The sequence below is a fragment of the Gekko japonicus genome, unplaced genomic scaffold (genome assembly GCF_001447785.1).
Source record: "Gekko japonicus isolate JY-2015 unplaced genomic scaffold, Gekko_japonicus_V1.1 scaffold1172, whole genome shotgun sequence".
Classification (NCBI taxonomy): Eukaryota; Metazoa; Chordata; class Lepidosauria; order Squamata; family Gekkonidae; genus Gekko; species Gekko japonicus.
The window spans coordinates 122,385-141,819 of record NW_015173158.1 but is presented as its reverse complement, the minus strand read 5'-3'; the positions used below and the strand labels follow the sequence as shown (position 1 = coordinate 141,819).

Genomic DNA, 19,435 nt, shown 5'->3' with positions numbered 1-19,435 from the left:
ACTGCAGGCTGTGGAAGGTCAGTAGTTCAGCAGTTCGAGACCCAGGGGTGCCGCATGACGGAGTGAGCTCCCATCTCTAGTTCCAGCTCCTGCCAACCTAGCAGTTCGAAAGCAAGAAATTGCAAGGAGATAAATAGGTACCACTTCGGTGGGAAGGTAACAGCGTTCCGTGCATCTTGGTGTTTAGTCATGCCGGCCACATGACCACGGAAACGTCTTCGGACAGTGCTGGCTCTTCGGCTTTGAAATGGAGATGAGCACCGCAACCCTAGAGTCGGACTCGACTGGCTTTCGAGCAAGGGAACCTTTACCTTTACAACTAACTACCAATGTTCCCTCTAAGCTGTGGAGTCCTGTGAGCAAAAATTCTACTTTGTGAGCGACTGGCATTAAAGTTGTGAGCGAGCAAGTTGGCTACTGCATAAATTAGTTTGCTCTGGAGCCCTCCTTCCTGAGCTAAGTAAAAAAATGTGTGAGCTGGAGGCTAAAAAACTGTGAGCTAGCTCACACTAACTCAGCTTAGAGGGAACACTGCTAACTACTATTCATGAATATGTTTGAATGTCATATATTTGACTCTCAAGCAATGTTCCCTCTAAGCGGTGGAGTCTTGTGAGCAAAAATTCTATTTTGTGAGCTACTGGCATTAAAGTTGTGAGCAAGCAATTTGGCTACTGCATAAATTAGTTTGCTCTGGAGCCCTCCTTCCTGAGCTAAGACAGAAATGTGTGAGCTGGAGGCTAAAAAACTGTGAGCTAACTCACACTAACTCAGCTTAGAGGGAACACTGCTCTCAAGTACGGCTCCACTGTGAGGATCAAAAAAAGTCAACAAGGAGAGACAACCTAGGTCTAGGGAAGAGTATTTCAAAACCTTGGAATTTGTTGAAAAATAAGGAATGTTTAAAACAATAAACATCTCCTAGTCTGACAAACTTTAGGATGTTTATATCATGGGGAAAACAGGTTTTTTTTCTTTGTTGGTTCCCAATTGTCTTTTTCACCCTGTGATTATGATGAAATCTGGAAACCAGTTATTGGGTTTCTGAGACAGAATGAAGTTCTTCCGTTTAGAAATGATTATAGAATCTGGTTAAAATTGTAATGTTATTATAAACCTATGTCAATACAAGTTGCTATGTGAGTTTATTAAAATTGCATGAAAAGTTGGGTTTAGCCTAGGTTTTCTGGGACTATCTACCGGTCCATAATGTTATAATAGTTTTACTTTTGGATTGCTCTTTTTTTGTAAACTTGATAATTAACAAATAATTTTTAAAAAATAAATAAATTTCTCGGTAGCTAAAAAGTCCCCGAACTGTTACAGTGATATCTCTGTGTGCCTTTTATAGAGAACAGGGCTGTACTCTTTGGGTATTTAAAAATTCTGGCATAAAGGAGACAACTGCTATCTAAACAATAGTTAGTATTTTAACATTATTTCTAGCCTAATTCAGAGAGTATTCTATGGTATTATACATAGTAATATGCACAGTAATGCACAGCTATATTAATTTTTCTAAGACTTCTCATTCTCTGAATTCATCTGTTATGCAGCCTCTTACAGATATAAACCTTACAAAATGATGCTCTTGTATAATATTGGATACTCTATTGTATACATTTCTGATTATACAAATAATTTGAGCAAATGGTATGTCTGTTTATGTTTAACCATTAGCATATACTTAAACATTACGCACACTCAGATTGTGGGGAATTTTGCTGTCCACAGTTGGAAACAGAATGCTGGAATAGATAAGACAGGACACCTATCTATATCTGAACAGATGGCCTGTCCATTTCACTGTGAGGATCAAGTTCTATCTGCTCTCAATCTGTGGACATGGAACAGTGTTAGATTGGAATAATGCTACACAAGATTGCTAGTTGGGCTAGAACGTGAAGAGTCATGCACATGTATATTGGAATACATGTCTGATTTATGATCTAGGTTTTGGATCCAGTAAGTGCTACACATGGGGAAGCCTATGTACATGCACAGATCTCTTTAACTGGGTCAGGATGTTTGTGTATGCCTGGATATATTTATCTGTTGACCTGTGTGTGTGTCTCTCTCTCTTGCATGCTTACACAATGAATAAACCTATTTTATGGGCCGAGAAGGGTGTAACTCTGCTTAGGATGGGTACTGTTAGTCTCACAGTATGGACAAACTATTTCTCTGTGTTTCGTGCCATTCTTCAGTAATATAATATATAAAAATACAAAAACAGGTAAGCAAGTTTCCATAAAAACCACCCAGAATAAACTGAATGGTAATTCTGATTTCATCCACAGGGTAGGCAGTAGTATGCGACATGAAATATTCTAAACAGTGAACAAGGATATGGAAACAGAATGTATAGCACGGCAGGAAAAATTAACACCAAGTTTCTACCACTTTTTTAAAAATATGTGATTTTTAAAAAATAATTCTTCTTCTGCAGAGGCTTCGTATGTCTCAGATTGTTTAAAATGCTAAGTGGAGTGATTGTTTAAAATGCTGTCCTTAAAGGGAAACCATGAAATGTAATTACTAAGCTGAGAATTGTCGGGTGGTGGTGGAAGGCATTAGGATTCGACTGTCACCATGGATTAATCTGCACCAGTATTTCACTTCTGGGACACAGCCCTAAAGCAACAAGATGGGGCTCTGTTTGTTCTTTTTCCTTTTTCTTTTTAAATGAGTATAAGAAATTATGCTGGGAACGACTAGGAGGAGTCTCCTAGGAGCTTATATTATAAAGCTGTGGAACAGTGATATTTAATCATCACGGGGCAGCTAAAAGGGGGTGGGGTGGGAGAATGAGTAGGAAACACCATCCCCAGAGAACACCGTGCAGAGGTCGATGATCAGAGTAATTTCAGGGAGCCGTAATGTTGTTTTCAATCACACGCCTCTTGATCTTTCAATCACACTCATCCTGGCACTGAGAAACTGAAGTGCGGGGGGGGGGGTTTTGGGGGCGAGACGACTAGATTTTAGGGGAGGGAAAGCCCTAGGAAAGTTGCCAGTAATATGTAAGAACCTAGGAAGAGTTACACCTTTCTAGGCACGTTAACTTTAATGAGCTTAGAACGGGGTAATTTTGCTTAGGCTGGCACTGTTTGTCACAACATGCCTATCATACAAGTATTTACTGCACTTAAAACAATCACAGAAAGACTGCAATGGCTTTCTATGAACACCAGGGACTGCCAACAATAAGAGACAGCCATTGACTGATGGGAAAGTTGCCAGTAATATGTTAGATCCTAGGAAGAGTTACACCTTTCTAGGCATGTTAACTTTAATGAGCTTAGAATGGTGTAATTTTGCTTAGGATGGCACTGTTTGTCACAACGTGCCCATCATAAAAGTATTTACTGCACTTAAAAAACGATCACAGAAAGACTGCAATTGTTTTCTATGAACACCAGGGACTGCAAACAATAAGAGACAGCCATTGACTGATGGAATTCCTCTTTAAGCTATCTGTTAAAAAGGTAAAGTATACATCACACTAACAGGGGAAACAGGTGAGTATAACCATTTTCTTTTAATATAAAATAAGTCAAGTTGTCTGTGCTGTAATTTGTTGCATTACCGCACTGGCCGCCTCATGGCGCCCATCCCCACCGCTCTGGATTCAGGGATCTGAACTTGACTCCCTTTCAAAACAGATTTCCACTTTAATGTTCAAGTTTCAAAGGCAGAACGGCCAGATTTGAGTCCAGTAGCACCTTAGAATCCAACATGATTTTTGGGGGGGCTTATATTTGCCTTAATATTAAAGTTAGTTTAGCAACTCAAGAACAATTCACAGGTAACAAAGCATATACCAGGGGTGGCCAAACTGTGGCTCAGGAGCCGCATGTGGCTCTTTCACACATATTGTGCAGCTCCCGGCATGGTGGCTGGGGAAGTGAAGGGGAGGCATGCTTCCTGGATTGGTCTTCCCTTCCCCAGCCAGTGTTTCCCTCCCTGGGTAGGCTTGAGGTGGAGGGGAGCAGAGAAAGAAAGCAACTTTAACTTTAAATGCATTCTCAAAGCCCACCCCCACAGCTTGGAGAAGGCATGGAGGGGTTGGAGAAGACATTACAAATTAAAGTTGCTTTCTTTCCAGCTCACCCTTCGTCCTTCCCTCCCCATTTGTTTGCTTTCTTTCCACCTCTCTCTCTCTCTCTGTTTTCCCCTTCCCCCCTCCCTCCCCCATCCATTTGCTTTCTTTCCACCTCTTAGACAAATATCATTGGACAAATAAATATCATTATCAATATCCGTTTTTACTCCTTTTGTTTTTATTTTTGGCAGTTTCATTTAATGTTAATTAAAAAGCAAATTTTCATATTTTTTCAATAAAAACATGCCTGCAATATTTGTTCATGTCTTGCGGCTCTCAAACATCTGACGTTTATTTCATGTGGTTCTTACGTTAAACAAGTTTGGCCACCCCTGGCATAGACAATAGTACTTGCACAGGGAGGGGGGGGCATGCCCTCCCACTATACATTGCCTTCATCTTCTTAGGAAAAGGCTTTCACAGATGCATTTCCCAGCCCAGATTTCTTTTTGTTGTTGTTGTTCAGTGGCACGGCACTCTGTAACATATGAAGAGTGTGTTCCTCTCATCCCTGCTGAATAACTCCAGCTTACCCCACACTTTTGGCATTAGCAAGGAAGTAATTTAGGTTAGAAAATGTGTGCCTTCAAGGCAGGTTTCAATATCACCATCCTCTGTCTCTTTTTAATTAACCACCAAAAAGGACCATACCTCTTTAATGCTCTTAATTATTAATTGCTGTAGGCTTTACACTCCCCCCCACCCCACATTTGTATGGCAGTTCATAATTTAATGTTTAGTCAGAATGGAAAGATATGGCAGTAATTTTAATTTAAAGGTGGGTAAAGCAAGTTACTCTGGGATTCAGAGATATCTGTTTCTGGCCCCCTTCTGCAGAACTATTTGTACTAGGTTTCTTTTTCAAATGTATCATGCATTAGATGTCCCCAACCCTTTTGAGCCTGTGGGCACTTAGAATCATAGAGTTGGAATGGACCTCTAGGATCATCTAGTCCAACCCTCTACACAATGCAGGATATTCACAAATACCTTCCATCACACCCCCAGTGACCCCTGTTCCTTGCCGAGATGACAAAAAACCTCCAGGATCCCCAGCCAAACTGCCTGGAGAAAAACTGCTTCCATCCTGACCCTAAAGTATTAACCAGCATTTCCCTGGGTGTGTAAGAAAAGGACCACAAGCACTAAGCACTGACGCAACCCTTCCTGCCCTCCCTCTCATGATCTGCCTAAGTTCACAGAATCAGTCTTGCTGTCAGATGGCCAACTAGCCTCTGTTTGAAAACCTCCAAAGAAGGAGAGCCCACCACCTCCCAAGGAAGCCTGTTCCACTGAGGAACCGCTCTAACTGTCAGGAAGTTCTGCTAATGTTTAGCAGAAAACTCCTTTGATGTTTTGCCAAAAACTTTTGGAATTCTGACACAGGGTAGTGGGCACAACCACCAAATGACTGCCACAGGAGGAAGCCACCCACTAAAATGTCAGGGAGTGAGGCTATGTATAACTCTAACCGTAACTCTTCAACATGTCAAGCGGAAGCTATGTTTAACAGGATGCCTTTTAAAAGGAACATATTTTCTTGCATACACACAACTTACCTTCAGTCATGCCGTGAAGATTCTTGTTCTGTGGTGGCGGCTGCCGCCAAAGCAGCATTTTAAAAATCTGCATAGCCAAGGAAAAACTTTGCTGGGCAAAAGCCCAATCTGGCCCTGCCCACTTCCTGAAAATACTTAGTATGTGCCCAGGAAAGGTGTTGGTGGGTGCCATTTTGTCCAATTAACACTTTGATTTGTGTCTCACTAAGGCAGTAACCTTCTGCCAGGGCTGTACCCCCCCTCCCACCACAGCAGGGGGCTTCTTTACACTCGGCAATTTGGGTGTGCACAATTCTCTGCACGTACAAAAACTGGCATGTCAGGGAAAGGGACTCTTCTCCAAGCAGTCTGAAGTGGCCACCTCAGTGAAAAATCAGGCCCCAAAGGGCAAGTTTTAGTTCTTTACCATACTTGCAGGTCCAGACAAACAGAGCAAAAGCTGTTTTTTCTTCCAATTCAGCATTCAGGAATGCAGTGAGGGGAACGTAATCCGTCCCTCCCGTTACAGACATCTGCAGTGCATCAAACGCAGTCACTCTGCCTTTCATGCTGCCGTTTCAAAATGCTTCACAGCTGAGCATACAGTCCATTTTCTGCATTCTCTGTGACAAGGCAATAGCTGCCAGTTTTGAGTTAGAGGGGGAATCTTAAGTCTGCAATGCACAAATCAGATTTAGGGGACTAGCAGTGCCATCCTAATGAGAACTACCTTCCCACTGAACCTCATGGGCTTGGAAGGGTGTCACTCTGCTTAGGACCACACTGTAGAGTAACTTGTTCTCATTCCATCCCACTTTTCTTGACACCTGATTTGCAGACGCCAGGCAGATTAGCTGGCTCAGTGCAGATGCCTCGGTCAGCATGGTGAAGAATGAGCAGGATCAGTATCACAGACTTCACACCACAATGAACTGCAGCACTTCATCACAAATTGCCTGTTTAACACCAAAGTAGCTACTCAGGCCGCTTCCCTGTAGACACTTCAATAACTGCAGCGCAGGAAGCACTGTAAGGACTTTCGCTCACGGTGCACAACTCCTACATAACTGTCCACTGTGGAGCTGTTCATAATTCAACCATGTCCCTGCCTTGCTCTGTATAGCTATTCTGTTTCATCTAAAGGTTCATTCGCCTCTGAACCTTCGCTCAGGACTCTGCTTTGTACCAGTAAGTACTGGGGTTACAAGATGATCCCCAAGTATATGCAGATGTTCACTGAAGTATGAACAATAGCTACGAGGAAGAATAGTCAGAATAGAGCACAACTCTTGCGTGACTAAATGCATCCTAATACCCTGCCATGAAATGCACTTATACAGTTATCTAGCTAAGGCTGGAATAGGAAATATCTCTCTGTTTACTCAAATCTTATGGCTCCATTTTTTTTCCTTTTCACTACTGGCACAAAATACTATAAAAGGAGTGTGGCCCGACTGCAAACAAGAGCATCTGCTTGGCAAGCAGAAGGTCCCAGGTTCAATCCTCGGCATCTCCCAGTAATAGGTGATGTGAAAGAACTCTGTCTGAGATCCCAGAGAGCTGATACCAGTTAGAGGTGACAATTCTGACCCTGAAAGACCAATGATCTGACTCATAAGAACATAAGAACATAAGAGATGCTAATGTTGGATCAGGCCAAAGGCCCATCCAGTCCAACACTCTGTATCACACAGTGGCCAGAAATACCAGTGCCATCAGGAGGTCCACCAGTGGGGCCAGGACATTAGGAGCCCTCCCACTGTTGACCCCCCCCAAGCACCAAGATGACAGAGCATCACTTGCCCCAGAGTCCCTATCTATACCTTGTGTCTAATAGCCACTGATGGACCTCTGCTCCATATGCTCGGTATATGGCGGCTGCCGAAGTCTGGGTCAGAAGCTTAAATATCCTCTTTCTCAAACAGGGGTAGCATGGGTGACCCAGTGATTCATTGCTCAAGCTATCAAGCGAGATCGCTTTCTCTGACCAAGCCAGCAACTATCTCCTTGATCAGCATGAACCCAAATTGCCCAGAGTGTGAGCCCGTCCTCCTGGCCCACGCTTAGGTATTTAGGAATTACTGGCAACAGGAACGAACTGACGATGGACACAGGAGTTTGTTTGGTGGGCAGCTCAACAAACCAAGTGGGAGGAAACTCTAAGAACCAAACTTGACATGAGTGCTGTAAATGAAGCTCCCCCCCACTTCTTTAAAAACAGGTGCATAGAGAAAGGTAGTCCCAATTGGGACCATGGGACAAGAGAAGAAGTCATGTCAGCCTTTCTCTGCTCCATTTTCCTAACCTAAAACTGCCCGGTGAAGCTATTTTTATCAGTACCGGTATGTTTCCCCCCTTGCGACTTGAAACGCAGATATTTCAGGTCAGGGAAATGACTGGAGGGAAGTGACAATCTCCTCCTCCTCCTCCTCACTCCTGTTTTTAAACAACATACTAGCCCCTGTTTACAAGTTACAGTGAACACAATCTGTGTACAGCACTGGTTCCCAAAGTGGGCAGTACCGCCCCCCTCAGGGGTGCTGAAGCGATCCAGGTGGGCTGGAACGATCCAGGTGCAGACCCACAAACTGCATATTTTTGTCCACTTCTTGAAGGTAGATTTCCAGGGGGCCGCTGAGTAATTTTTTTTCTGAAAAGCCGGTGGTAGGCCAAATTAAGTTTGGGAACCTCTGGTGTACAGTGTACATGTGGCTGCTCTTTGTATGTGTGTTGACTAATTCTCGTGATACATTCAAGGCATGTGACATAAACCCCACATTAACCCAGATCTTAGTCCTTGGTTCATTTGCAAAGTTAATGTGCGTTTGCTTTTCTTTACAATTAGATGTATGCACCTACGGGCAGGATGTACGTGTGTTCACTGTAATATGTGAGCAGGGCTACTGCGAACTCTACTCACAGGGTTCCCAGCTTCACACCTGGTTTGGCCCTAAGTTTAGGGCAGGATCAACTTGTAGAGAAATGTTATGTATACGATGGTGTTTAAGCCTCCACTTTCTATTAGCTCCTTTGCATTTTGTGCTTCGCCAAGCCTTTGCTCCTAGAATCTGTTTCTCTGTGTCTTATGCAGGGCTATTTTTGGGCAGGAACACACAGGAATGGAGTTCCGTCTGGCTCCTGAGTTGGCCATGCCCACCAGGAATTCATTAGCATAATAGGCCACACCTAACAGCAGAAACTCATTAGGATTGGCTACATTAGGGGTGTGTGGTCTAACATGCAAAGAAGTTCCTGCTACAAAAAAAGCCCAGGGTTTTGACAACAAGCAGAGTAAACAGAATAAGAAGCAAAAGGTGATTGTGGTAACATGGGGTGTGGTCTAATATGCTAATGAGCTGTGATGTCAGGGGCGTGGCTTAATATGCTAGTGAGTTTCTGCTGTTGGGTGTGGCCTATTATGCTAATGAGTTCCTGCTGGGCTTTTTCTACAAAAAGAAGCCCTGGTCTTATGTCTCAGTGCCAATTGGTTGTTCTAAAAGAAGCTCCCTGGAAAATGGCCCTCAAGCACAGGAACTTGAGAACCATCGAGGACTTTGCTTTTTTGAGGCCCTGTTTGTAGGGTTGCCAAATGTTTTTTGGCTGGGAGCGTGCACGTCACCCGGAAGTGCGCGTCGCCCGGAAGTGACGTCGCACGCTGGGGGCGGGGCCACGCCATTTGAGGGGGAAACAAAGAGTTTCCCCCTCAAATGGCGTAATTCCGGTCACCAGCCAAGATCTTGTTAACTTTCCACACCATTTCTCCTCTAGAAACTTAGTCTTTTTAAAATTCTGATTGAAGACTTATGGTGTGTTTTTTCCTTCATAATAGCTTCCTTTTGCCTTGAGGGATCTGACTCAATGCGTTTCACAGTGCGGCTTCTCAAGTAAAACACAGGACTAGGAAAGACCAACCAAACTCACAGACCTGCCTATTGAGAGGACAACACCCCGCACCCCACCCCAGCTACGTGGAAATTCTTGCTGTCCTGCAAGGAACATTGTCAATTTGTTTGTGGTGAACGGGCCCCATTAACAGGGTGGATGCACATAAGGTCGTGTGTTCATCTGTGCCTGTTCACACTGGGCTTTTCTACATGCTTGCCTTACTCCTGATTTTCTTAGGAGTCAATCCACAAGCGCTGGAATCAATTTGGGGATGGTGGTTCCACATGTCTGTGCATTTTCATAATTGTGGAGCCAGTTTATTTTATTTATTCATACCCCACCTTTCTCTCCAATGGAGACCCAAAGTGTATTAGAAGAAGAAGAGAAGAAGAGATTGGATTTATACCTCGCCCTTCACTACCCATGATAACAGCATGATAAAAAGTAGAGACATCACCCTGCCAACAAAAATACGCATGGTCCAAGCAATGGTATTCCCAGTAGTCATGTATGGCTGCGAGAGTTGGACTATAAGGAAGGCCGAGCACCGAAGAATAGATGCTTTCGAATTATGGTGCAGGCGATGACTCTTGAGAGTTCCTTGGACTGCAAGGAGATCAAATCAGTCAATCCTAAAAGAAATCAACCCTGACTGTTCCCTGGAAGGCCAGATAATGAAACTGAAGCTCAAATACTTTGGCCACCAAATGAGAAGGGAGCACTCACTGGAGAAGACCCTGATGCTGGGAAAGATTGAAGGTCAAAGCAGACGGGGACGGCAAAGGATGAGATGGTTAAGACAGTGTCATAGATGCAACAAACATGAAATTGAGCAAACTTCAGAGGACGGCGGAAGACCGGAAGGCCTGGCGTGATCTGGTCCATGGGGTCGCAAAGAGTCGGACTCGACTGTGCGACTGAACAACAACAACAACAAAAAGAATGGCGAAAGTATATTTATCCTCCCCATACTCCCCATACCACCCCATACTTCTGGGGTAATATCCCATTTCTTCTAAAATAATAATAATAAAGTGCTGTTAAACCCCAACTGACCCACGACAACACCTCATTGTGTTTTCAAGGCAAGAGGAGAAGAGGTGCCCGCCTCTGGATAGAAACGCTGGTCTTCCGTGATGATCTCCCATCTAAGTACTAAGCATGGTCGTCCCTGCTTAGCTTCCAAGCTTTGATGAGTTCAGGCTAGTTTGGGATACTAGGTTGCTACTGAGGCTGCTTTCTCTTCTGTACGGCTCCAAATAATGACTCAATGTCATATCCGGCAGGGATGTTTGTTGCCAGATAAATGACACTGACCTACTATGTTGGGCTAGTACAGTGGTGGCGAACCTATGGCACACGGCAAAGGATGAGATGGTTAGACAGTGTCATAGATGCAACGAACATGAAATTGAGCCAACTTCAGAGGACGGCGGAAGACAGGAAGGCCTGGCGTGATCTGGTCCATGGGGTCGCAAAGAGTCGGACTCGACTGTGTGACTGAACAACGACAACAAAAAGGATGGCGAAAGTATATTTATCCTCACACCACCCCATACTTCCGGGGTAATATCCCATATCTTCTAAAATAATAATAATAATAAAAGTGCTGTTAAACCCCAACTGACCCACGACAACACCTCACTGTGTTTTCAAGGTAAGAGGAGAAGAGGTGCCCGCCTCTGGATAGCAACCCTACCTCTGGATAGCAACGCTAGTCTTCCGTGATGATCTCCCATCTAAGTACTAAGCATGGTCGTCCCTGCTTAGCTTCCAAGCTTTGATGAGTTCAGGCTAGTTTGGGATACTAGGTTGCTACTGAGGCTCCTTTCTCTTCTGTACAGCTCCAAATAATGACTCAATGTCACATCCGGCAGGGATGTTTGTTGCCACATAAATGACACTGACCTACCCTGTTGGGCTAGTGCATCCTATCGGGTGGGGCTTGCAGTACCAGCACCATTCAACAAGTCATACCAGTATAAAAGAACACGGTGGGGGGTGGTGGAGGAAAATGCCATCAAGTCATAGCTGACTTATCGTGACCTCGTGGGGTTTTCAAGGCAAGAGACACTCAGAGGTGGCTTTCCCATTGCCTGCCTCCACTGAGTGACCGTGGACTTCCTTGGTGGCCTTCCATCCAGACACTAACAAGGGATGACCCTGCTTAGCTTCTGATACCTGACAAAATTGGGTTAGCCTGGGCCATCCAGGTCAGGGCATTAAAAAGACCATGCTTGATCCTATTTCTCCAACTTTTCCCTCGTTGCCAGTAAATCTGGTCACAGAAGAAGGCTTTAAATCATACTCTGGTTGCGGTCACACGTGCCAGGAAATGGGGGGAGGGGAGCGAGGCTATTTCCTCCACAGGAATTTAACCCGCAGTTGCACGATCACACCTCTCTTTGAAGCTGCGGGTGCAGTCTGTCAGTGCGTGATCAGATGCAACTGCGGGTGAGTCGGGGGGCAGGGGTGTGTGCTGTTTTCCCCCCATGCACTTAACCAAGGGATTCATTAATCGCACCTCCACACGGAAGGCTCCCTGTGGAGTTTGCAATGATGCGCATACTGAGAAGGGGGGAAAAACAGCACGGAGTCAGGATGGCCTGATCAGACCATCCCAATGCCATGAGAGTGTGCTGGAGCAATCAGACACGGGAAAGTCTGTCTGTGGCCCATCGCAAACCGTTATCTACCGGATTTTCCCGTGTCTTTTAACTCCACTTCTGCGGCAGAGAAGAACGGGTTGCCGATGGCTGCGGGGCACTTCCCAGATGTTGTTGTCTGATTGAGCCCTTTAAATCTGTCTGGCATTCACACATCGCAGCCTTGTTGTTGTTGTTACTATTGTACTTGCAGTTCAGAGTTTCTTTTAAAATAACCTGCAAGAATTGTGTACAGCCTAAGGGCGGATCCAGCAGTGCTTCTACTGACATAGCAGAACTTTCTCCCCTCCTCTCTCCTGCTGCAGTTCATCATGCCCCGCCCCCCGCTGATCTTGGAGAACAGGGGCCCCAAAGGAAAAGCAATAGGGCTAAATGAGTGGTCTGTAGAGGAAGGGGGGGGGAACAGCCGAAATCATTCGGCCTTCTGTTAGCCAAAACCTAACATTGGAGCCTGTCCTGTACCTTTCACATCATATGTCATAATTGTAGTAAGTGCATAGTTAACAATTAGTTATAAGCCAAAACAGCATCTAAACAATGAGTTCAACTTTTGTTAATTAAACAACCTTGCGATCAAACGAGTGTACACAAAACATCTCAGATTACAAAAGCATATTTGTGATAAAATATATCTAGAGAGCAGAAGGCACTAGAAAAGGGGATCATGGTGTCCCCTCTATTATAATTTATGGATGTAATGCCAAAATGCATACCACAGAACTATAGCAGAGAATTTATAATTTATTTTTGCCAGGGAAAAAAAGAATGACCTTAACTCATGAGTTTAAAATGAATTATGGAGGTCACTCTTTCATGTGAGGAAATGAATTGCAACACAGATTGACCACTTTTTTGTGCTTTATTATTAGATACTGAGTTCAACTTTTGTTATTTGTACTGTTTTCAGCTGTTTTCAAACATGTTAAAGAGAACACCTGAAGAAACACGATTAATGCAAATCTGGGTGGGATCAAACAGCCTTTCTTACATTTAAAATGTCTTACTCCCATGAGTAATATTAGGATTATCAGTGACAGTACTCATGTAAGTTAAAATGATGGATGAATGGGATGCACCATCAGGCCTGTGGTTCTCAAAGGCCAAGGCATATAGAGGGTAACAGTATAAATCATTAAACACACAAAAGACTGCAGAGCTGTGAAGCCATTTTAAGCCCCAAGACTGCATTCAGAACAACACTCAGACAAAAGACTAAAGCACGCATAATCTTGTAGAGGAATATAGCATGAATCACTTGTCTTCAATCGTTCCTGACCTAGGACCCATCTTGGACTCTGGGTGGCAGCATGGGACCCACTGACCTACATGGATGTGATAGGAAACAATGACATCACAGCCCTATGATGTCAAAGTCACATGACAGAAAGCAGAGCTCTGCCTGCAATAAAAAGAAATCCTCTCCACCACTGAGTGATCTCAGCTCAGTACTACTGCTCCCTTCAGCATGCACATGTGAAGAGAGACATGGGCTGTGACACTCTTGCTCTTTATACACGTGCACTAGCTTCCAAAAGCCTATATAGCGATCTCACCCTCCTTCATGCACAGGATTTTCCCTTTTTTTTTCTTTCTTGCTGAGCAGCCCCTATATCTATTTCTTTCCTATCTGTTTGTCTATGGCTGTCCCACACAGTTGCTTTAATATAAATATTTTGATGCTGGCCCAGCCCAGAGAACAGAGCTGTGAAGCCATTTTAAGCCCCAAGACTGCATTCAGAACAACACTCAGACAAAAGACTAAAGCACGCATAATCTTGTAGAGGAATATAGCATGAATCACTTGTCTTCAATCGTTCCTGACCTAGGACCCATCTTGGACTCTGGGTGGCAGCATGGGACCCACTGACCTACATGGATGTGATAGGAAACAATATGACATCACAGCCCTATGATGTCAGAGTCACATGACAGAAAGCAGAGCTCTGCCTGCGAAAAAAGAAATCCTCTCCACCACTGAGTGATCTCAGCTCAGTACTACTGCTCCCTTCAGCATGCACATGTGAAGAGAGACATGGGCTGTGACACTCTTGCTCTTTATACACGTGCACTAGTTTCCAAAAGTCTATATATGGCGATCTCACCCTCCTCCCGCCTTCATGCACAGGATTTTCCCTTTTTTCTTCTTTCTTGCTGAGCAGCCCCTATATCTATTTCCTTCCTATTTGTTTGTCTACGGCTGTCCCACCCAGTTGCTTTAATATAAATAGTTTGATGCTGGCCCAGCCCAGAGAACTGAGGGAAGAGACAAAATCACATTCTTATAATCAACTTCTGAAATGGCACACAAGAGACTTTTGAAAGTTCAAAACAAACAAAATGTTTTATTTAACTTAGAGAAGAAAAAGTCAGGTGGAATCAGGGGTAGGATGTATGAGGTGATCCAATAATAAAACTGAGGTAAGTTTGTAATCACACTAACTCCAGATAATTTGTTGCCAACAAGTGTTTGTGCTATTCAAAAAACTTTGAGGAGAGAGGCTTTCTTTTCAGTTTTGTGCTTAACCACTCAAGCGTAGATTTCTGAGTTTCACTGACTCTTAAATTCTAGAAGGTACGAACATACAACCAAGTTCTGGAAATCCTTCTATATACAGGGATCATTCCTCTTTCAAGAGCAATCTCCCTTTTCACTGTGCAGGGATTACGTCTCTTAACTAGAAGTAATTTCCCTATTCGGCTTGAATGGGGATCCTCTCTGATCCTCTCACTCCTTTTGCCTCCTTCCCAGTCCACAGTCAGTGCTTAACTGACTCTTCTTCAACTGTCAGTTCCCAACTGTCATTTCTTAACTTACTCTCTCCACAGAATTCTGTTTGAACAGCCTGTCACTCAAAGGTTCTCAAAGTCTGTTAGGAATTAACCCTTGACAGTTGGTCATACTATAAAATGGTGGCTCTTTGATGGTTTGTGACTCAACAGGTGGGGGAGTTTCACAACCCAAATGAAGGTCTTGAACCATGGTATGAAGACCGCTGGCTGACATTAAAACTCTATATTTAGTATGGTGTGTTCCTTTTCAATCCTTGCTTGTCAAAGTTGCCACTTTTCCTGAGACACAGTCCAATTGTTTCTACCCTGGGTGCTGGCACAATCCCTTAGGGGAACAATGCATGATCTCTCCACTATGTCATAAGTCATTACTGGTAAGGAGGAAGGATAGTGTTGGTCCACCTGGAACCAGTATTGCTGCTTCAGATAGTGAACAGTAAACTGAAGGGTGCTGCCAAGGCTGAGAGTGATCTTTTTTGTTCTTGTCTACCTTCAGCAACTGTCATCTGTACAGATGTGGAAAGGGTGAACTCTATCAGAGTATAAATCCTCAGTATAGGTCTTTGTATCAGAGAACAGCAAAGCACATAAGAACATAAGAGACACCAATGTTGGATCAGGCTAAAGGCCCATCCAGTCCAACACCCTGTGTCACACAGTGGCCAGAAATACCAGGTGCCATCAGGAGGTCCACCAGTGGGGCCAGGACATTAGAAGCCCTCCCACTGTTGACCCCCCCCCCAAGCACCAAGAAGACAGAGCATCACTTGCCCCAGAGCCCCTATCTATACCTTGTGGCTAATAGCCACTGATGGACCTCTGCTCCATATGCTTATCTAATTCCCTTTTGAAGCCGTCCATGCTTGTAGCCGCCACCACTAGGTAGAAGTCAAGCATGACAATATAGACCTATCATCCCTACAATGACCATAACCACAACATTATTATGACTATATGTGTTGATCTGTTGCTTTTAGAAATGGAAAGTCTCTGACTGCACGGAATTAGCCAAAGGTGGTTAGATCAAATTTGTTAGCCCTCAAGTAGTGATGCCATCTAGACACGTATGCCAAGTAACTAGGGATCCACACAGACAATGCCACCATTAAAATTTTCATTCCATAATATTCAAATCTCCTCCCCTCTTTCTCAGTTGTAGTAGAACGTGGCTTTTGCCTCTTCTTGCCTTGGGAGGTCTTAACAACAGCAGAATTAGATGCTGGGTATGTAGACAGGAACGAACAATCCCAATGTTGCCCCCTATGCATATTTTCAAGTCTGCCTGAGGCTGGAGGATTGAAAAAAGATGACTTGAATCTTTCATCATCCTTACCTAGAATGTATTTGTTTTAGTTATAAGTTTCTAAAGCTCTAAAGTTCAGGGTAAATATTAAGAATGGGTAAGACGCACATATGTATAATATGCTAAGAATTGAAGAATAGTAAAAGCATTAATTCTGAAAAAAAAGACGCCCGTATATATTCCCACTATGTGCTATTCATGATCGGTTTGTTGCTATGAACCTAACTAGACTGATATCATGAATGTCATTCTTAAATATGTAACGTCCACATTTTAAGATGCATATATATATAATAAATGCCAAAGGGATTGTTCAGTGTGTTTACTGTAATAGCCTGTAATAAAAGTGTTCAACTGCCAATTCTCTAGTACAGCCTCATTGGCAGTATTATCATAAAATCTAAAATAATCATATGCTTTTCTTTCCTACATTACCGGTAAGTTGTGTAAAATTATTACATTCCATAAGAAGCTACGTAAAGCTTAGGAAGAAAGTGGGTGAAATGACAAAATCTGTACCTATATTTCAAGGTGTCTTTACTTAACTATCTAGAGTTTAGCGACAACATCATTATCTGGGTAATATTACACCTAGGAGCAATTTAATGGCATGGCCATTTATGAATACAGATTTCAAGGGGAAAAGTTATCCTTGTAGGACAATATAATACAATGTGCAGATCACTAAAATATAATTTTATCCTTTGGCCTTTTGAATTTGATGTTACTTTTAAAATATACTAATATTCTCCAAAATCTAATGTGCATTTTGAGCTCAGTATTTTCTGCATAATTAAATGTACTATTAAGTGTAGAATATTTTCACCGCAATCAATACTAGAACAGATCATTTTGAACCCTTTTGAACTATGTACCACTAGCCTTATGTTTACACTAGAATCCTACAAACACTTTCCTGGGAGTAAGCCTCACTGGATAGATCTGGGTAGGATTCTGAGTAAACCTTCTTAGGATTGCTCTTTCGGCTAGACTTCTGACTCTAAACCCTGATAGCCCGAAGGGCAACCATGTTAGACTGTTACGGCAAAACCTTCAGAGAATGCCACTCTACTGTAAAATCTAATATATTTATTAAACTACCGGTATGTATGAACTTATTCTGAAAACAGAAATACTATACAGAATTAAATCAACAATAAACTATGGATGAACTTATTCTGAAAAGAGAAATACTATACAGAATTAAATCAACAAGATACAGTCACTTGGCCCTGACCTGGACAGCACAGGCAAGCCCAATCTTGTCAGATCTCAGAAGCTAAACAGGGCCGACCCTGACAAATATTTGGATGGATGACCTCCAAAGAATACCATGGCCAGGAGGCAGAGGCAGGCTATCAAGCCACTTCTCTGAACAGCCTCCATGCCCCAGTAGGAGTCGCCAGAGGTCATCATGGCTTCCAGGCCTGGGCACACACACACACATGCATGCAAACAAAAAATGCAAAAATACCAAAAAAATATACAGTCACTTGGAGTCAACAAGCCCATTGATATGGATATTGGCCTAGGCATATCCAACCCTTGTGGGTAAAATCTGTGTAACATTATGTGACGCAATTACTCAGGCAGTGACTTAACTATCCACAGTCTTCATTCATGCCAAAAAGATGAAGTCTCAGATCTATAAGTGAACCCCAATTCAACAGCCTAATGGTTTATTTGCTGCTACACACATTTTTGCTTGGGACCACAGAAGGCTGGATCCAGAGATCTGACAGCAGAAGTAATTCAAGGTCCAAGAACATTCCAGTGTTCCCCTCCTACCCAGCAGGATTTTCTGATCTCTACTGATGGAAGAGGAAAGTGAAGGTGATTTTCCCCCTTCCTCCCTCCCCATTGCAGCCTCCAAACCCACAGAGCTATTAGCTCAGATAGGTCCTTTAACCCTGGGAATAAACAGTCAGAAAGCCCGTTCGCGGGGAGGGTGGGGTAAAAATGCAATAAATAAATAAATAAAGGACTGTTGGGAGACAGGAGCACAGGAGAGATCAGCCATTGCCTGTATCTACAGATGACTGGTGGTTACTCACAGTTTTTCCAGAGACTAAAATGTTCATTCATGCATCCATTCATTCTCTTTCTGAAAAGCATGTGTGTGTCCTACGTAAATCATAGAAGGCCCTAGCTGGCAAATGATGACATGAATCATATTGAAGGGTGGGCAAAAGAATGAGCATATAATAATGGTATCCAGTCCCTAACCAGATACAAGAACTGAGTACTACAGGTTCAGTTCCTGGTCCATATGCCTCTTGACAGTTATTCTTTGTTGCAGAAAAGTAAACATTTCAGATTGGGGTGCCACCTACTACCTACCTCTAAAAGGTTGTGTGAATGAAGCAGCATTTGTCAGGATTAATTGTACATCCTGAGGGGCATTTTACAGGGGATAACAGCCAGAGACATTGTCGCTTTCTCTGCTGCGCCTGTCCTTTGGTAAGTCACTTTGAGGTGCCTTGTCAGGCATTGTCAGTCTGCCCCTCCCCCATCTTACTTGGTCCATAGTGTAAGTTTTAACATTTTTTTCAGAATTGTGACCCCCATTCAGGGGACAGCCAGATATCAGGTGGTATTGTCAGGCTTGGCTAGTGGTAAGACGCATGGACTCTAATCTGGGAGAACTGGGTTTAATTCCCCAATCCTCCACATGCAGCTGCTGGGTGACCTTGGAAAAGCCAGTTCTCTCAGAGCTGTCCTCTCAAGAGCAGTTCTCTCACTCAGCCCCACCTCCCTCCCTGGGTGTCTGTTGTGGGGAGAGGAAGGGAAAGGAGATTGTAAGCCGCTCTGAGACTCCGAGTGAAAGGCAGGGTATAAATCCATCTCTTCTTCTAGGAAGTATGTAATGACATATAGTAAGTAGTATGCTGCCAAGGTAAAGCAGTATTTATAAAGGCTTGGGTCCCATCTAGAATTTCCACAGGTACAAGGGTGGGGAAATTTTCATCTATTTCGCCCTCCTGTGAGAGACCTCTAATTCCCCCATTCCTCAGGAGCAGAATTTTGGAAGGCATTCTGGGATGCCACAGGAAGGGGAGATCTTGCAAAAAAATGTCCTCCTCCTTGTTCCAGCAGAAATTCTAGGTGGGATCCAAGCCGAAATCATATAGCCCCTTCGTGGTGTTCA

The 19,435-nt window shown here is 43.5% G+C and overlaps 1 protein-coding gene across 1 annotated transcript in view; it reads right to left on the bottom strand.

Annotated features, from left to right (window-relative positions):
• The window catches only part of PDE11A (phosphodiesterase 11A), a 149,258-nt gene that overhangs the window by 48,250 nt on the left and 81,573 nt on the right, over positions 1-19,435 (bottom strand). Inside the window, exons 12-13 of the mRNA XM_015422441.1 lie at positions 5,665-5,731; positions 2,165-2,330 (exon numbers count right to left, since the gene is read on the bottom strand). Coding sequence (XP_015277927.1) covers positions 2,165-2,330; positions 5,665-5,731 — 233 coding nt within the window. The remainder of the gene's footprint in view (positions 1-2,164; positions 2,331-5,664; positions 5,732-19,435) is intronic.